Source organism: Trematosphaeria pertusa (genome assembly GCF_010094035.1).
Source record: "Trematosphaeria pertusa strain CBS 122368 unplaced genomic scaffold BU26scaffold_14, whole genome shotgun sequence".
Lineage (NCBI taxonomy): Eukaryota > Fungi > Ascomycota > Dothideomycetes > Pleosporales > Trematosphaeriaceae > Trematosphaeria > Trematosphaeria pertusa.
Genome location: NW_022987225.1, coordinates 52,474 through 69,853, shown reverse-complemented (window position 1 = coordinate 69,853; position 17,380 = coordinate 52,474). Strand labels below are relative to the sequence as shown.

Below are 17,380 nucleotides of genomic sequence, written 5' to 3'. Positions count from 1 at the left end.
ATTCGCTAGGCGTTGAGATAGAACCCTTCTTCCCCTTGCCCTTCTTCTTCTTACCTTTCCCTTTGCTGTCGCGGCGTAGGAGATTTGGATCAGGCTCGGTCGGTTCTTGAATAGGCTCGGGCTGCTTCTCTTCGATAGGCTGGGGCTCCTCTACGGGTGCGCTGAACCATCCCTCCACGGCGTCAGCCGTCTCGAGTTCCCGGATCTTCTGATGATCTTCAGCGGTGAGTTTCTTGGGCGATTCGGTTCCCAGATCAATGCTCCTGCCCTTGGATCCTTTCTTGCCTTTCTTTCCCTTCGTCGAGGCTGACGAAGGCGTGCGCGAGAGCGCTGGGCGTTCAGGCTCTTGGGGTTCTGGAGGTGGGATCGACTTGCTCGCAAGGTCAATGGTCTCCTGGTCAAGTTCTCCGCCCATAAAGTCAGAGTCGTAGCCAGCAGGAGACGGTGATCGATGTCTCAGCGCAGTCGCAGCCGCACCCCCGATTACGGCACCAAATGCGGCTTCCTGTAGCAGAGACGATGACTTTGAGGCTGATGGATCGGCGCTGGAAGGTCTCGGGATATCTCTCATCTTGGAATCATCGATAGGTGGACTTGGAGCCAGAGGGCTTGCCGGTCGTGACGAGCCTTTCTGCAGAATGACAGATTCTTCCAAAGACAAGTCGAGACCATTGGGATCTTCTTTAGCCCCTTCGAGAGCAGCAGAAAGGGCATCCGCAGGCGGCGCGGCATCCTTGCGAGGCTGCAGGACACCAGCTGGGAACGATGATGCTTTGGGGGTTGTCTGCTGAGACTCAGGAAGCTCTTCGATCTCACGGTCTTGAAGTTCCGGATGTTGCAGCTCAGGACCAGGATATGGTGGAGATACGAAGCCCAAGGTATCCATGAAAGACCCTTCAAAGCTATCGCTCCCACTCAGATGAGGCGATTCGAGCGCGGATTGGTACTCATCTTCTGTTCCATTGGTGGAAGAGGCTCGAGAAGGGCTGCCGCTTGATGGAAGGGCCGGTAGAGCCTCCTCGATTTCGGCGGACTTACGATTGCGCTCCACTAAATATAAAGGCCTGTACTCGCGGGAGTGCTTGAATTCGCCGGAATGAGACTTGGTATGCCGAGGGCCTTGTGGACGGAGTGGTGAACTACCGGGGCTAGGGACATTCTTAAGGTCCAGAGTAAGGTCGCGTTGCACGCCAGGCGATGCAGGAGGCCTACGGAAGCGAATAGGTATTGCCGTAGAAGACAGACGGCGTTCCGAAAGAGGCGACGGACGAGTCTGCTCAGGAGACAGATGCGGAGAGGTCGGTCGAGACACAGGCAGAGGTGGAAGCTCGTCCGGGAAAGCTTCCAACTGCCAGGGCGGCAAGCCAGTAAGACGGGTCAGCAAAGCGCGGCTGTCTTCGACTGGTGTTGGCGTTGTAGGACGCTCGACATCCCGGGAATCGCGTGGGAAAGGATGAGAGTCGTCGAGAGTAGGGAGAGGGTATTCGGGTCGATCCCCGGGGATGCCACTGTCCTGATGATATTCCAGGTCGTGAGACGTAGCCTCACTTTCGGGCAGTGGTGTGGCTGCCACTGCCCGATCCCCTAAAAAAGACTGGTCTTCGTCATATTGTGAGTCCTTAGACCTTTCGCGCTGAGTGCTGCGGTCCTGTAAAGATATGCCATTAGTATCTCGGCATGATGAATAATAACGCAGCAAAGGGGAGGAATAATGTACCTTTGCATCGAGGGCGTCCCTACCTTCGTCCCAACTGTCGGTGCGGCTCCTTCGTTTCTCACGGCGGCTGCCGGAAGACACTGTAGAGCGCACGTCGTCGTCATCCGACCCGTATGTCGAACCGCGGTCCCGGTGCTTTTTCCTACGATGTTTACGCTCGTCGTCATCGTTTTCATCCCTCGACTTCGAAGACTTGCTAGATGCCTCCGGTACACTCTCCTTCGATTTGCTAAACAGCCCAAAGAGCCCGCTAGATCGTTTCTCCTTGTCTTTCTTCGAGCTGCGCTCTTCGTCGTGGCGCGCTGAAGAAACCACGGACGCACTATCATCGAAATCGCTGTCCCGCTTGGATCTACGCTTAGACTTGTGCTCACGTTCGTATAGATCTCCAGGATCTGAGGCAGCTGATGATCGGACACGGCCTTCAGGAGAGCCATTCCGCTCGCTCTCCCGTCTCCTGTGCTTACGTCGACGTTCCCCATTCGGTTCAGAACGCGACTCTGAGATCGTAGACTTCGTGTCCCAGTCGTCGGATCGTTCATCAGTCTCGCGTCGCCGATGGTGCCTACGCTTGCGATCGCCCTCATCGAATTCGTAGCCCCGGTCGCGGCTTTCGGAGAGCTCCTCTCGACGCCGGTGACGTCTCTCTTCGCGGTCGAGCTCGTCGTATTTGCTGCCAGAAGAGGCAACCGACTTGGTGTCGCGGTCGTCATACCTATCCGACTCCCGAGATTTCCCCTTGGACTTCTTCCTGTCATCTGAGCCAGCAGAGAAGAACTCGTCTGAATCTCTTTCTGCGGTATTATCCCGTACCTCATCATCAGGCGCATAGTAGCCAGAGTCGTGGACGCCTCTTGAGGTGGCTGGCGTTATGTCAGTCATTCCTAAGCCGGCAGGAGCTTTCGGTGCCTCAACGACTGGTTCGTCCTTAAACACGGTCGGCCCGACCGCGGCTCCGACGTAGTCATCGTATTGCAGCTCAGTCTTGAGAGGAGACCCTACGGAAGGAGACCACTTCCCGCTGCTGTGCCTCTTCTTCTTCTTCGGGGTCTTGGCGTCCACCAGCTCTTCGACATCGTGGAAGGCAGTACTAGGCAATGAGATCCTTCTCTCGCTCTCGTCCAGCCCACGCGAGCCGTTTGACGTAGAAACAGACTCGTTGGGTGCGCTGTACTCGTCCGCAAACTCGAGGTTCTTCCGAGCAGTTTCCAAGTCAGAAGTCATCCTATCTTGGTCCTGCTTCATGGCTGCAGAAACCAGGCCGGCAAGACCACCAGCCGTAGCAGCCGCTGTAGCGCTGGATGAGGAAGGGCCTCGATCCACACGTCCCTCGTCAGTCCCTCCCGCGAGCTTGGCAGGAGAGTAGGCGGTATACGAAGGCTCGATATCTCTGATGTCGCGTTCAAGGACAGGTGTATCAGGTTGGCTTGATTCAGTGTCCTCCCAGTTGTCAGAACTTGCGCGCTTCGCTGCCTTGCCCTTCTTTTTCTTCTCCTTCTTGCTAAGCTTGACCTCTAGCTCAGGAGCTAGCTCTTTGGCTGAATCGGGCTCTGGGACATACTTCGACTGTGGGCTGTCCTTGGCGAGGATGTCATCGTCTGTACTCTTCGATTTCTTCTTTCCCTTCTTGCCCTTCTTAGTCGGAATGGCCCATTCGTCTTCTGTGGGCTTTTCGGGTACCAGCTCTTCATCAAAGCTACCTGGAATATGCATCTGTTCTGGCTCTTCCGTGATTTCGCCCTCAACGAAGCCCTTGGGCTTGGACGGCCGCACGCCGACATCCGAGACCGACTCGTAGTAAGGAGCTTGGTAGACACCACTTGACGATGGAATCGACGAGGGGACGCTCGCGGCATGCGAATCGGAGAACGGGTCGCTGATCGTAGAAGAAGTGTCTGGCTTTTCATCCCGAGCCAAGACTGCTGCTGTTGTCGCTGCCGCAGCTACCGCAGCCGCGGCGACCTTGGCCTTCTTCTTGTCCTTCTTGCTCGCCTTCTTTGACATGGTGCCAGCCCAGCTATCTTCTTCTTGATCAGGGACATACTGAGTGCTCGTAGGGATCTCTGGCCTATAGGACGTCGCTCGCTTGCCGGTCTCAGGAGAATCGGCCACGACCACAATCTCATCCTGCGAATGCTTTGGCTGGTCTTTGAAGTCGCGATCTGAGATGAACTGCTCGCGATAGGAATCAGGAGTAGGTACCTCGTAGTTGTGGAACTGATTCTCGCCCCAGCTAACCCTTGCACTCCGCCTTGCCGCATCTTCCTGTTTCGACTCCTCTTTCTTGGGTTCGTCCTTGGGTTCAACTACCGGTGAAGGAGCCCGGATAGAGTTGGCCCTGCTGCCTGGCGGCGTAGGCTGGATAAGGTTCAAAGAAGGCACAGGCCAAGGAGGAGCCAGAGGGCCTCGGCCGTCTTTGGTAGCGGTGAACGAGTAGGAAGGAGGATAAGGCGGAGCCTTGGGCGGACCGAGATCGAAATCGTCGTGCGCGTGGTACACGTGCATATCGGTAGCTCCTTCGTTGGGATCAATTTTGGCGACGGGAGCGCTATGTTCAAGAAGCTCTTTGGGTGCAAAAAAGTCTGCTTGTGAGACAGGCTCCTCTTTGACCATGTACCGGTCCTCCCAATCCTGAAGAACTTCACGAGCGGTATGCTTCTTGAAGATATCGGGATCAAAAATGTCCTCGTCCGTGTAGTCTTGAACGATTGCGCTTGGGGCCACATGCTTGACGCTCGGCTCCACGGTTCTCGCAGGAGGCCGCTCATCGCGGCGCGATGATATAGCGGAACTTGTGATTGCGGCGGCTGCTCCGGCGACAGCAGCCGCTGCTGCTGTAGATTTCCAAGTGTCTGGCTGCACGATGGGGCGTTCGCGCTCTGCGAGCTCTTCCTCTTTACGTCGCACATCACTGGCAACTGAGCTTCCGGTCCGCTGCTGCTCAAGCCGGCGTCGTTCGCGATCGCTCTCGTAACGCTCGGAATACTCTTGCGCCTCACGTTCTCGGCGACGTTGTTCGGCGTCTTCTCGGATTTCGGCCTCACGTCTCTCAGCGTCCCTACGCTCTGTTTCTCGACGTTCTGCTTCTCTATGCTCTCTTCGGGTCTGTTCGGCTTCGCGTTCGATACCCGCTTGTCGCTGCGCTTCGATACGAGCTTCACGCTCTCGGCGCTCACGTACTTCGGCTTCTCGACGTTCCGTTTCCCGACGCTCTTTACGCATTTGCTCAGCTTCGCGCTCGATGTCCGCCTGACGTTGCGCTTCAATGCGAGCTTCTCGATCCCTGTATTCCCTTTCTTCGGCCTCTCTAGCTTCACGAGCACGCCGCTCTTCTCGCTCCCGGCGCTTCTCGGCTTCGCGATGTTCCGCTTCGATCTTGGCTAGACGCTCGGCCTCGAGGTACCTACGAGCTTCCTCCTGCTGACGGTCCAGCTCGTGACGCCGCCGTTCCTGCTCCTTACGGTCCTCTTCCTCGTGACGTTCCCGTTCGCGGCGGCGTCGCAGCTCTTCCTCCACGCGTTCTTCCTCCTTACGGCGCTGACGATCCTCCTTCTTCGCTTGTTCCTTCGTCAAATCAAAGCGAACATTCGAAGGGGAGCTGGGCACGCGATCCTTGTTCTTGGCAGAAGCAAGAGCAGCAGCTCCGATGCCAGTAGCCACTCCAGCAATCGCGGCGTCACGCTTCCAGGAGGGCTGTATAGGAGAGGAATTAGCACGACGTGGAAGAGGCGGTGCGGTTGCACGCTGAGGAGCTTCGCCAAATCCTGGCTGGTATTGCAGCGGATACGGCTGAGAGGGTATCTGGGAGAAGACCGGAGGACCGCTCGGGGCGACATAACTGGGTTGCGAAGGGGCGTGCGTCGAGTAGATAGCGCCTGGGACCTGATGAATGGGCTGAGGCTGTTGAATGCTCATGGATTCAGGCCTTGAGGTAATAAGGGGTTGAGGAGTAGGAACAGAGCTAGTGCGTCTAGCGTCGAAAGTCGTAGGATCGTTCGATGCGACTGGGTAGACATTCTGGAGAGACGGTAGACTGCTCGCACTGCTATCATGCCGACTCAGACCTGCGCCAATTGCTGCCCCTGCAACGGCACCAGCGGCTGCAGGGCCTACGAAAGACGTGTTCACGCCGGCATTGTACAAGCTCTCGCTGGAGGGTTGCTTTTTCTTCTTCTTGCTGCCCCAACGCCAACTCCATTTGTTGGTGCCGGAAGCACTTGATGCCAGAGACTCTTGGCTCTTACCTTTTTTCCAATCATAATCGCCAAAGGCAAGGCCAGAGCTTATGCTTCCACCGGAGTCGGAAGAAGTCTCTTCTTCGGGCAAATCTTCCCAGCCATCGGCGTCTTCATCACCATATCGAGATGATGAACCGGTTCGACGATAATCGCTGCCTTTGTGTTGGTGATGACGCTCTCGCACTGCCACAACCTCGGGCCGATGCTTGCCCTTGGAGCGTGCCGCTTTTGTAGCGGCAATAGCAGCTGCGGTAGCGCCGAGGCCAACCAAAGTGGCATTGAGCTTCTCGTCCGAGTTGCGTCGCGTAGACCGTCTTCTTCTTCTGTCGTATCCAGCACCGAACACCAACCCATCATCTGATGACGACGATGATGCGTTGCCAAAATTGAAGAAGCCCTTCTTTTTCTTGGAGGGGGTATGAGTCTTGCGACGTTTCTCCTTGGGTGGAGGAGCAGTGAAGAAGCCGCCCAAGAATCCGCCTTGGGTCCTGTGTGGTTGCGACATATCGACCAAAGAACCAGATCCGATTGAGCTTCGAGAAGACTTGTGGCTTACGCGGTGAGTCTTGGAATGCCTTCGATCATGGTCGCTGCTATCCCTTCGGTGACGCACGAATACTTTCTGGGGTGAGCGAGAACGGCTACGGCTACGGCTGCGATGCTTCCGCCGCGAAGCACCAACAGCGGATGCTGCAAGCCCTGCCCCAACCGCTGCACCAAGGAGACCTGGCTTGCGATCCCTAGAACGAGACCGCGACCGAGAGCTTGACCGCGAGCGTGACCTATGCCGAACGATCTTGTAGTCTTTGCGGTCACCCGTCACACCAACAGAAAGCCTAGACATCCGGTCTCTAGAGCTGCTCCTATGTCGAATCTCGGAGCGGCTGGAAGAGTGATGCTTGCGGTCGCGAGAGCGGCTACGGCTTCGATAGGACGCGCTGGAACGAGTATGCCTTCCGGACTTGACGCTGTATGTATCGTCGAAATCGTCCCTATTCTGGCTCCAGAGTGCTTTTCCAGCTTGGGCAAGGCCAACTCCGCCGAGTCCCGCAGCGAGCCATCCCGTCGCGCTCCCGCTCTTTCGCTTGTCACGCTTCCCATCACCAGATAGCGAGGAACGTGAGGCTTTCTCGGAAAGACCGTACCGAGACTGTTTCTCAATACCAGAAGGGCGGAATTCGCTAGACCGCTTCCGGTTGTAATGATGCTTTCGTGGGGCATCCATGGGAGAAGAGCGTGGATCGAAGCAGCCTCGGCAGACTCCAATATACTCGGTATACTCTTCCATCTTGCGCACGTCGTCATAATTCTTCCACCAGTCCGCAAACTTGGACACAGGGCCCCTGTGTTCATGCCTATGAGCCATGCCGCCAGACATGAATGGACCCGGTGAAGGTGAAACGCCGTCGTACTGTCCGCCGGGAAACGCACCAGGCATGGGAGATGAATGATGATGATGCGAATTGTGATGATGTAGGCCGTAGGCTGCTAGACCCGCGGCTCCGGCAGCATACAATCCAGCGTGCGAAGATCCAGAGGGCTGTTTTTCTGGCTTTCCCGGTCTTGGTGGCTTTGGAGGTGGTGCGCCCGCCATAGCTTCGGAGTAAGTGGGAATTTGACTCCCATCAGTCGCTGCGATGGAGGCGTTGTCAGCGTTGTAGTACGTGGATGCAGAAGCGCCCTGGGCACCGTTTGTGTAGCTTGTGGAATGTTGCGTGTGAGAGGAGCTGTGGCCCAATGAATAGCCTAGAGCAGCTCCGCCAGCAAGCGCAGCTGCTGAGCTGGCTTTGCCAGGCCTGTTCGGCTTCGATGACGCCGGTCGCGGCGGCTTCTGATGTGAAGGCTCGTCGTCGACGAAGCCACCCGGCATTGACGAAGGTCTCGGCGGCTTTGCAGGTGGTATATCTGTGCTAGCAGTTCCATAAAACTCGGCAGCCGCGCCGGAGCCAGTGTCGGCGACGGGCATAGCCTGCGCAGAGGCGCTCATGAGGTGCGGGGTGTCCAGAGGCATGATGACCGAAGGGCGGTCTGGTCGCACGCCAGGCTGATGCTGGACAGATTCTCCTTGGTCGCCGTAGTATGCCGCAGCTAGGCGGGAGTCAGTGGACATAACCTTGACCGATATAAGAATGACATACCTTCGCCAAAGGAATCAGTATGGCTAATGCCACCAAACGAGTCGGTATGGCCGATGCCTGGCATGTAAGGCGCCGCGTACTGCGAGGGATTCTGGCCGGGGAACTGGTCGGGCACGTGGGAAGACATTGTGCCAGCCGGGAGCGCACCGGACATTAGGGGCGGGCCCGTCCGTCCTGGGAAGGGCGAGAAACCTCCTGTTTCAATCTGGCCGCTGACAGACCTCGTTTCCCTTCTAGGACCGTCTACAATTTCTTGAGGACGCGAGTTGCCCGCTTCAGACCGGCTCTTCCGCTTCTCGCGCTTATCCTTGTCCTTGTCCTTGTCCTTGTCCTTCTTCTTGTCTTCCCTTCGAGACTCCCTGTCTCTGCTCCGGTCGCGGCGTGAATAGCTCGAGTGGTCGTCCCGGTCTTCGTCGCGGCGGCGCCGTGCATAGTCCTCGTCTCGCGGGTCGCTGTATAGGTCGGCGTTTGGACGCATGCCGTCCTGGGCTGTGGCATAGGTAGCATAGGAGGACGCGACGGACTCGGGAGCTGTATGGGAGCGGCGGGAGCTTGCTCGCGGTTCGCGGTCCTGATCACGGCCCGAAGGCCTTCTGGACGAACTAGAGGAGACGACCGACTCGGAGGCCTTCGAGCGACGCGTAGACTCGCGCCGCTTATCCCGATCATCTTTTGGAGACGAGCTATCGCTCTTGCCAGTCAATTTGCTCCACATGGCGGCGGCTCAGCTGGGGGCTCCGGTCGCAGTGTACATGCGCGTTGTGGAAAATTACAGCTTCGGGCGCAAATCGAAGCGCTTTTCGACGTGGGATGCTTGGGTATCGAATGTCGAGCTCAAATTATCGGAAGCGGCGTCGTCACGTCGTCATGTCGTTATATTGTACAGGCTATGGTATCCGGGCAGGAAACGCTGGAATGCAGGTCGCTCGAAGTGCAGGCGGACGCTCTCCCTCACCGGTCCTTCGATGCCCGCCGATAGCTGAGTTGTTGTGGCAAGAGCCGAGCTGCTGGTGGAGGTCAGACCGGATCCCTGCCAGCGATCGCCGTATGGGGGAGTGGCTGGGCCAATGAGACCGCGCTTCGGCGGCACCACGCCACCATTCGCTGAGCGACGCGAAACACTGCGAAAAGAAATCGCATTATGCGCAATGCACGCAGAGGATGTATTAGAGATATATGCCGGTTAGAAGTATGCGCGGGAATAATGGGATTCGGATTCAGAAGCTAAGCGTGGAAACATTCCTGCCCAGAAGCTTGTTTCGACCACGATCCGACGGGCATATCCCGACTTCCTCGCGCAGTAAAGAACAGACGTTCTGAGATCAAGCAAGGGGAACACTGTGAGTGCACTCCTCACTCCATCTTATCCAACATAACCAACCGACACTCCTCCAACCCCGCCTCCCGATGTGGCAGCGCCCTCTCCCTATACTCCCTACTCTCCAGCATCTCCCTAAACCCCTCAAGCGTCGGGTACCTATTGATCGCCACAAGATCCCATTCCTCGCCCTTCGGCGCAATAACAGACGCAATCGGCACGCTCCTGAAGATACGCCCAACACCCTGTGGAAGAAGCGGGCGCAAGGCGGTGATGTAGCGATCCATGGCTTCGCGGCCGGTGCATGGCTGGCCTGCGAGAGCGGCGTGCTCAGAGGCGTAAACGGCGCTTGGCCGGTATTTCCAGAGGTTGAGCATGTAGATGGGCTTGCTGGGGTCGTGGGTGCTGGAGACGGCGGCGAGGGCGTCGTAGTCGATGGGAAGGCAGGGCATCTCGATGGTAGTTGCGGTAGGGTGTTGTTGATGTGAGCTGTGTTGATTAAGGGAAGGCGACGGTAGAGTTCTTGCTTGCTGCTGTAGTGAGATATGCTGATCGATGCAACAGCCTACCATGTCTTTTATGTCTTTACGTCTGTGACTCAGTCGAAGTTAACTTCAACGGGAGGATGCGGATAGTCTGCGGAGTTCCGCTTGAGAAGGGCGGCTGACATCTATCTCAGGGCGTGAACCGAACTCACTCGGCCTAGCTCAAACCTTGCAAACAGCAATCATGTATAGGGCGTAAGGCTAGGTCATTTTCCTGAAAGCGTAATGCGAGATGATTCAACAGATATCGTATTTGAGAAAAGGCTCCACCAACTAGAGGAAGACCCTGACCCTCGAATTGAGTATAGAGCGAGAGACGATAACAGAACGACCGGCGATGACTTTTGCAACTCGAATTTTATTCAATCAAGGAAGGTGGTACCTAGCTACCTGAGGATCTCGCACGCTACGAATGATCCAGTCTAACAGGCACCCATTATATGCAGCACCTAGCCAATCGCCTTGGTACACACACCGTAGCTGCATGCTAGGACATACGCGAAGATCAAGTGCCACGCCATGAATGGCAAACCCCATCTCCGCGCTATTCAAACGATTCCCACGTGAGAAGCCTTTCCTCGTTTAAGCACAGGCTTTGGGGGCTTTGGTTGCCCCGGCCGGCGCCGCTTCACTTTGTCCTTAGCACCTTTTGGACGGCCGCGTCCTTTCTTAGGACGAGTAATAGGGGCGACCGACAACCCCGGTGGGGAGCTTTGTGAAGACATACAAGAAATGAACTGCTGGGAGGGAGGGCTCCAAAAAACATCGGTTGAAGGACTCCTGGAGGACGCATCAGGGATAATCCACTGCTCTGCTGGATCATCCGGAGACCAATCATAGCAGAGTGAAGGACTGTCCAATAGCGCATCGAAATAGACTGGCCAATCTGCAGTCGAGCTCTCTGAAGGCGTTCCGACAGACGTTGCCCCAGGTGAAACCGGTCTCTCCAAGTAAACGCTTTTGGGGTATGTGATATAGTTTCCATCGAACTCTTCCTCGACGCTCTGCTCAAGCCAAGATGGGAAATCACACTACGGTCGCCCGCCACCCATGAGCATCTGCCGTAGCTGCATGACTTGATTGCGAACATGTTCCGGCAAGGCGTCGACCTGCTGCGGAGTCATGGCCAAGATCTGAGCGTACGCCTGTTGTGGATCCACAGCGGGCTGTGGCTGCTGAGGCGGAGGCTGTCCATACGGTTGTGGTGGAGGTGCCTGGACCTGAGGGGGCGTCGGAACCGGCTGTGGTGGGTATACTGGGTAGTTGCGAGGAGGTTGCGGTTGTGGGACTGGTGGTTGGGGTTGGGGTGGAGGCGCGGCAGCAGCTGCGGGAGCTTCGATGAGCGAGCCCAGCACGCTGGGGTCCACGAGGTTGAGAAGCAGGAGCGACTGGAATATGGCGTACGCGAGCTGGGGTGCGTCTACGAAGGTACACATCAGCAATTCATAAAATGGCGAGGCGTGTCAAACCCGTGACTTGGGTTGCTAGACATGGAGGAGGTCGTGGGGAGCGGCTTTGGCAGAGCCGTAATTGAAACATAGCATACATACCTCGGAGGAGCGACATTGCCTTGCCAGGGTCCGACATGACCAGGCCCTTCATTTGCGAGAGAATATCGAGAAGCTGGGAGGGTGGGAGCGTAGACAGCGTGCGCGAGATAGCATCGGGGACGGTGACATTTGGCGCCAGCTCTGCGCCCGGCGGGAGAGGAGGAAGCGCGCCCGACTGCGCACCGGCCGCTGGGTCGGGTTGTCCGTTCATAGGAATCGGCGCACTGGGGGCAGCGTAGCTCGTGGGCGCATTATCGCCGGCGCCATTGTCGTTGGACCAGTCTACCCTCAGTTTCCTGCCCATGACCTCGTAGTCGTTCAGATTGCGCACCGCGGAGGCTGCTGCGTCGGCGTCGGCGAACTCTGCGAAGCCAAATCCCTTGGGTCGGCCCGTCTCCTTGTCGTACACGAGGCGGAAGTTGAGAACTTGGCCAACGCGACCGAGCGTCTCGACAATGAGCTCTTCGGTGCCGCCATAGGGAATATTGCCGATGAAAACGACGCGCCCGGCCTTGTCGTTGGGCGGCATCGCGACAACCGATCCTGGAGTCCTTTTTTGGGTATTGGTTGATAACTGAGACTGGTATCCTTTCTCGATTAATGAGCGATATGAGGTTGTGGTGGTTTGTATTGAATAATGGGTGAGTGTATAGAGGAGCCCTTTGAACTTTAGTGAGTTGAGCCTCCAGCTTTGTTGTGGAACCCTGGTAAGTCTTGGCACGCTAAACCTAGTTTGTCGTCTTTCCGCCGGTTGCACTTTCCCTCCGGCCCAGAGGTTGACCGAGAAGTATTGGTTGCTGAAACACTTCAGACTGATGGATCACTAATGGATTTCGTTCATTAATAAATACTGTCGAGCTTGCGTCAATTCTATGTGTACGCCCGCAAGCCGCAATTCTATCTCCGGTATACCACACGCACGCTCGTCGTTAGACAACGAGTTTATAGCTTCGGCCCACAGCACGCGCCGTCCTTACCAACGGTCGCCTCCACGGAAGGTTGGTGGTGCTGCTCGCTAAGTAATGAGCTCTTGTTGAAGCCCTGCTCACTCGGCGGTACATCCAATGCCGGGTTCTTATCGAAGAAGTTAACGGGCTTCAGGTGGATCTTCAAGATCTCGCAAGGCATGACCGGGAAATCCTATTGAACAGTTAGAGACTGGATCCAGTTGAACAGAGAGCGAGCACTTACCTCGATCCTCGGAATATGGTTGAGGCCGGCCTGAATGAACAGCACAAAGTCGGTATCCTTCACGTTCTCCTTCCTATCCGCCCATGCTCTCACACCCGTACCGCCTCTTGATTGGTTGGTGTACCTTCCTCCAGCGTACAGCTCGCCATCGCGGTATTTGACGACGTAGATATTGTGGTCAGAGAATTCGGCTCGCTTGTAGTTGAAGCTATCTTTGTCGGACAAGATCTTCTGGAATGGTGGTGCCTGGATCTTGTATGCTACGGGCTTTCCATTTACAGGATTGCGCACATCTATATTCTGAATCTTGAAGGTGCGGTTGTTGTTGTACTCGATATCGTACCCGCCCGACTGATCGACAACGGTCTCTTGCACGTAGTAGCCGATGCCATGAGGATTGAAGTCTGACCGCGGCATGGGGAAGGCTTCGTCATAGACCAGTCGGTTGTTCTGCCCCTCCAGGAATGGATCGACACGCAGCGAGAAGATGTGCTGGTGATGGACCGCAAGGACTCCGGGGTGGACGACAGTGCCGAATGGGACCTCGACACCTTCATCAATCGGCTGCGTGCTTAGAATCCCGGTCGCGCGAATTTCATAGTCGACCTCTCCAGCCTGATTGAAGATGAATGCGAGGATATATTCGTAGTTCGAGACGGTGATGATCGATTGAAGAACCAGCTCTCGGGAGCGAACGACAGCGGCACGGCCGGTTCTGTAGTTGGTGTGCTTCCAGCCGATTCCAGCGTCCTGCTCGTGGATGCAGACACAGTTTTCCATCGGGACGACGCCACCCTTGTCATCCGAAAGCACGGCGTCGAGATAGTAAATGGAGCCCAAGCAATCGCATCCCAACTTGAGGTTGTTGGCCATGATACCCGCGCCAGCATCGCCAAGATCAAACGCCGACTTCTTGTGGTAAGGGTGCCGAGGGTCGGCATATGGGATGTTCATGTCGCTCAGACTCATGCGATAGAAGAGGCTTCTGCCGTCGTAGCGCACCTAGAACAATCAGAACCAGAAACGCTGTATCTGCGGGGATATTACTCACATCATAGAGAACCATGCCCTCTCGCTGGTTGAATCCGACCCGGAATTTCCACTTCTGCCAGGTAAGAACGTTCGACGTGTCTTCCTTAGTGACTTTGAAGCTGGCACCCTCAGGCTGAACGACGTTCAGCGGCTTCAGGTCTGTTCGGAGGGTTTGATGCTCTGGAATATACTCGTTTGGTGGGTGGATCGGGTAGGGTCCTAAAGGCTTGATCGTGTTGTCTGGGCCAGTCGGCAGGATGTCGATCCGGATCACCGTCATGTTCTCCGTGCAGACGACAGGAGAGATTGGCAGTGGCAATGCGTAGTGGTTTGAATCCGCCTCTGAAGGGTTCATTGGGTCCCTCATGTAGAGAAAGCATTGGTACAGTCTTTCCTCATCGCCGATGCCATCGGAACCTAATTCGTCAGCTTAGACTTCCTGGTACTCTAATTATCACAAAACGTACCGTATATCCAGGGGTCGCTGATCACCGTTGTGCCTTCAGGAAGCTGCAATTTTGCAATCGCATCTTTCACACCCTCGTCTGCAAGAGCTACCTTCTCAATGGCTACAATTTCTTCGCCATCGCCATTTGCGTGGACGAACGGTCCCAGGAGAACGTTGTGGAGCACGCGACCCGACGTCAGGTCTACAATCGCCTCGTGAAACTTGTTCTATCATTTCAATTAGCCTCTAATGCCTGAAATTGCACCTCTGGTAGCGTACCGTGTTGCGGATGTAATAGTTCAAAAAGGCTTTCCTGCTAATTGACGGCAAAGGCTTCCCGCTGTGCTCGGCATCCAGGTACTTCACTACTTCCGCCTTCGGAGGCTCTTCCAGTGTCACAACCTTAAAATGGAGGTCCGTATGTGCCGGCCATGAGGCTTTGATAATCGCCGCCGCCGACGTGATCTCGGCGGCTTCAAGAGGCGCAAGAGGGTGTGACGGAATGCTCTTGGCGAGGCGCAGAGACGCAGATGTGGCGACCGTTTCGGTAGACATTTTGAAGCTCCTTCAGAACACCAAGAAGATGAAACTAGAGGAAGAGGTGGGAACAACCGACTGTGCGGTATTTGTATAGCCCTCCGCGGAAGAGGATGTGTTTGTGCAGGGCGAATATGTTACCTAACGCGGACGCAGACGCTCCTTCTGTTTGAGTTGACGATAAGAAGTGTGGACCGTCCACCTTCCGTATCTCGGAACAACGCGCGCCATCTCGCCTTCGCGAGGACCTTGCCGAAACGGAATAGCGGCTTTTCAAAAGCGCATGCTCGAGCCTGGGACCGAAGCGGGGTACGGTAACTCTTCCAATGCTTCAGCCCTAGGAAATCCCACGTCGACAAACACGTCTACGCTTTTTTCTTCCTTATCCGTTCCCAACTTCCCGTAGCCCTCAACGATACAGAATCGCTGCCGAAATCGGATCGGGTACTTGAGATGTCGCCATTCGCTGCCGACGGGGCGTAAAGCTTGCTGCACTACCGACGTGTCAACGGCGGCGCCTCAACGCCAAACGAGGAGATACCCATAAGAGCTCGGAATACGAGTTAGGGCTATCCCGTTGCGGCTCATCTCTCCACCCGGCAGCCTCTGAGGCTCGGAAGCTACCTGGATTCTCGGGCGCAGCCCTGAGCAGCCACATCACGTGCCTCCATCAGCTATGGCCTATGGAATCACCAAAGGCAAAAGGCATGATGAGTCCTCGGGTCGAGTCGAAGACTGGCCAATTCCGCTTTGGATGTCCTATCTCTCTTCCATTTTCTTGTCGATTCATCCGCAACGGCAAACGTCGGTCCACTCTAGGCACGAGATGTGGTACTCCCAGCGCTCGACGGCGACCATCATTTGTATTCGCAGTCCCTCCCTCCTTCTACCACTTCCACTCATGTCTAGCCAAAGACTCGTGGTCCATCGCTTTCGAACCTGATTCTTGGTTTCCCCCATACTTCGCTTCTCGGTCTTAGTCTCAACCCCAAGCCAATATATCCAAAATACCGCGAAGTATTAATCTACTTGGCGGCAGTACCGTCACGACCCCTCGTCCATTTCATCTTACGCCCCCCACAAAAAAGGACATACCTGCCGCATAATGTCCAGCCTATCTCCCTCATCCTCATTGGCCGTAAACCTCCCACTCTACGCTCCCGTGCCCAAAACCATGATCGCAGCGCGGCGACTATCATATCCGCTATATTACCTCCCCTACCACGACTACCCTCGCCAATACCGCCCGCAATCTTTTTGTCACCTACCCAACTCTAGAACGGTTCTCGATTAACACGTTTCGGCAACGGATATATGCACTCCGTCTCGTAACCCGGCAACTTGCCGACAGGTTGGACGGCGCAGAGAATTGGTTTAGTGACGTTTTTCATTTGGGCGCCTATGCGAAGCCCAATCAAGAAGGGACGTTTAGTTTACTTGGGAAACATTATGTGGTGTAATATCGACCCTGATGCGTCGGGAAACGGCGAGGCTCACTGGCGGGTCGGTATATAAGGATGCTGGAAGGGAGGGGTGTGGAGCGCTTCAGGATACCACGCAGCAGCCATTCTTCCACTTCGTCGAGTCAGTTTGGGATAGTTTGTAGCCATGAAGTCTTTCGCAGCCGCCGCTCTCCTCGTCGCGACTCTCGCTGAGGTCGCCCAGGGCCACTGTACGCTCACCGTCTCCACACTTTTCCTAACATCCGCATACTAAGATCCACGCAGATATCTTCCAGTTCCTCACCGCCAACGGCCAGAAAGGCGCAAAGTACCAGAACGTCCGCACAAACTCGAACTACAACTCGCCCGTTACAGCCCTGAACTCCAACGACCTCCGCTGCAACGTCGGCGCCTCAAGTGGCGGCGGCAACACCACGACTGTTGCTGTTGCGGCTGGCTCGACCGTCCAATTCACCTCCGATGTCGCCGTGTACCATCAGGGCCCCATCTCTTTCTACATGACCAAGGTTACGGACGCAGTGGCTGCCGATGGATCAACGGACTGGTTCAAGATCAAGGAGATCGGTCCCTCCTTCTCTGGCGGCCAGGCTAAGTGGGACATGAGCCGTACGTCCTGCCTTCTCCTTCTCCCCTTACCCTCCCATACCCTCCCTACCCCTGTCTAACGCCCCCACAGAAACTTACTCCGTCGCCCTCCCCTCCTGCATCGCCGCGGGTGACTACCTCCTCCGCATCGAGCAGCTCGGCATCCACAACCCAGGCGGCACTCCCCAATTCTACATTGCCTGCGCGCAGCTCAAGGTCACCGGCGGCGGCAGCAAGGCCATGTCGCCGACGACCAAGATCCCCGGACACGTGAAGGCGACGGATTCCGGGTACACGGCGAACATTTATGACCCGAGCTTCAAGAGTTATGTGGTGCCCGGGCCGAAGGTGGCGACGTGCTAAATGGAGGGCGGGTTGGAGAGCGGGCAAGTGATCGGCTGTGTTTTACATTGCATGCATGATGGGTTTTTTGAGATGCTTGAAGTTCTTCGAGAGGATAGCGTGGCATCCATAATGCATTGAAAGTATCTTCAGTTTCAGCTCCGTCATTGCACTCGTCCTTGGATACCGAAGCGGTGTTTGCTCACGCAGATGATTGAATTTAGAGTTTTAGGAAAGTTGTAGAGAAAAGAAGCACACGCCATCACTACCAAAGAA

At 55.9% G+C, this 17,380-nt stretch overlaps 5 protein-coding genes across 5 annotated transcripts; 1 reads left to right on the top strand and 4 right to left on the bottom strand.

The window, feature by feature from the left end:
* Positions 1–1,235: 1,235 nt before the first annotated feature.
* Positions 1,236–8,894, bottom strand: BU26DRAFT_80049 (uncharacterized protein). The gene is made up of 3 exons (XM_033836355.1): positions 8,094–8,894; positions 1,718–8,043; positions 1,236–1,671 (listed from the first exon to the last, which is right to left on the bottom strand). The coding sequence occupies exons 1-3, from the start codon at positions 8,806–8,808 to the stop codon at positions 1,585–1,587; spliced, it is 7,128 nt and encodes a 2,375-aa protein (XP_033679550.1). The 5' UTR covers positions 8,809–8,894; the 3' UTR covers positions 1,236–1,584.
* A 486-nt stretch (positions 8,895–9,380) lies between these two features.
* On the bottom strand, positions 9,381–9,970 carry BU26DRAFT_522369 (uncharacterized protein). The gene has a single exon (XM_033829773.1). The coding sequence runs from the start codon at positions 9,861–9,863 to the stop codon at positions 9,447–9,449; it is 417 nt and encodes a 138-aa protein (XP_033679549.1). The 5' UTR covers positions 9,864–9,970; the 3' UTR covers positions 9,381–9,446.
* An 864-nt stretch (positions 9,971–10,834) lies between these two features.
* Positions 10,835–12,162, bottom strand: BU26DRAFT_79979 (uncharacterized protein). Its single transcript, XM_033836354.1, has 2 exons — positions 11,507–12,162; positions 10,835–11,376 (listed from the first exon to the last, which is right to left on the bottom strand). The coding sequence occupies exons 1-2, from the start codon at positions 12,033–12,035 to the stop codon at positions 10,988–10,990; spliced, it is 918 nt and encodes a 305-aa protein (XP_033679548.1). The 5' UTR covers positions 12,036–12,162; the 3' UTR covers positions 10,835–10,987.
* Positions 12,163–12,341: 179 nt separating this feature from the next.
* BU26DRAFT_463098 (uncharacterized protein) lies at positions 12,342–14,893 on the bottom strand. The gene is made up of 5 exons (XM_033825113.1): positions 14,457–14,893; positions 14,197–14,404; positions 13,749–14,146; positions 12,698–13,699; positions 12,342–12,646 (listed from the first exon to the last, which is right to left on the bottom strand). The coding sequence occupies exons 1-5, from the start codon at positions 14,730–14,732 to the stop codon at positions 12,449–12,451; spliced, it is 2,082 nt and encodes a 693-aa protein (XP_033679547.1). The 5' UTR covers positions 14,733–14,893; the 3' UTR covers positions 12,342–12,448.
* A 1,225-nt stretch (positions 14,894–16,118) lies between these two features.
* Positions 16,119–17,372, top strand: BU26DRAFT_79947 (lytic polysaccharide monooxygenase). The gene is made up of 3 exons (XM_033836353.1): positions 16,119–16,386; positions 16,442–16,783; positions 16,854–17,372. Exons 1-3 carry the CDS (start codon positions 16,323–16,325, stop codon positions 17,123–17,125), a joined length of 678 nt encoding a protein of 225 aa, XP_033679546.1. The 5' UTR covers positions 16,119–16,322; the 3' UTR covers positions 17,126–17,372.
* The last annotated feature ends 8 nt before the right edge of the window (positions 17,373–17,380 follow it).

Coding starts and splice junctions, on each gene's coding strand:
- BU26DRAFT_522369 (XM_033829773.1), bottom strand. CDS start 9,863: ATGCCCTGCCTTCCCATCGACTACGACGCCCTCGCCGCCGTCTCCAGC.
- BU26DRAFT_80049 (XM_033836355.1), bottom strand. CDS start 8,808: ATGTGGAGCAAATTGACTGGCAAGAGCGATAGCTCGTCTCCAAAAGAT. Junction 8,044..8,093: donor TACTGATTCCTTTGGCGAAG/GTATGTCATTCT, acceptor ACTCCCGCCTAG/CTGCGGCATACTACGGCGAC. Junction 1,672..1,717: donor GGGACGCCCTCGATGCAAAG/GTACATTATTCC, acceptor CATCATGCCGAG/ATACTAATGGCATATCTTTA.
- BU26DRAFT_463098 (XM_033825113.1), bottom strand. CDS start 14,732: ATGTCTACCGAAACGGTCGCCACATCTGCGTCTCTGCGCCTCGCCAAG. Junction 14,147..14,196: donor CAGCGACCCCTGGATATACG/GTACGTTTTGTG, acceptor CTGACGAATTAG/GTTCCGATGGCATCGGCGAT. Junction 13,700..13,748: donor AGGGCATGGTTCTCTATGAT/GTGAGTAATATC, acceptor TGATTGTTCTAG/GTGCGCTACGACGGCAGAAG.
- BU26DRAFT_79979 (XM_033836354.1), bottom strand. CDS start 12,035: ATGCCGCCCAACGACAAGGCCGGGCGCGTCGTTTTCATCGGCAATATT. Junction 11,377..11,506: donor GGCAATGTCGCTCCTCCGAG/GTATGTATGCTA, acceptor GTACCTTCGTAG/ACGCACCCCAGCTCGCGTAC.
- BU26DRAFT_79947 (XM_033836353.1), top strand. CDS start 16,323: ATGAAGTCTTTCGCAGCCGCCGCTCTCCTCGTCGCGACTCTCGCTGAG. Junction 16,387..16,441: donor TGAGGTCGCCCAGGGCCACT/GTACGCTCACCG, acceptor AGATCCACGCAG/ATATCTTCCAGTTCCTCACC. Junction 16,784..16,853: donor GGCTAAGTGGGACATGAGCC/GTACGTCCTGCC, acceptor ACGCCCCCACAG/AAACTTACTCCGTCGCCCTC.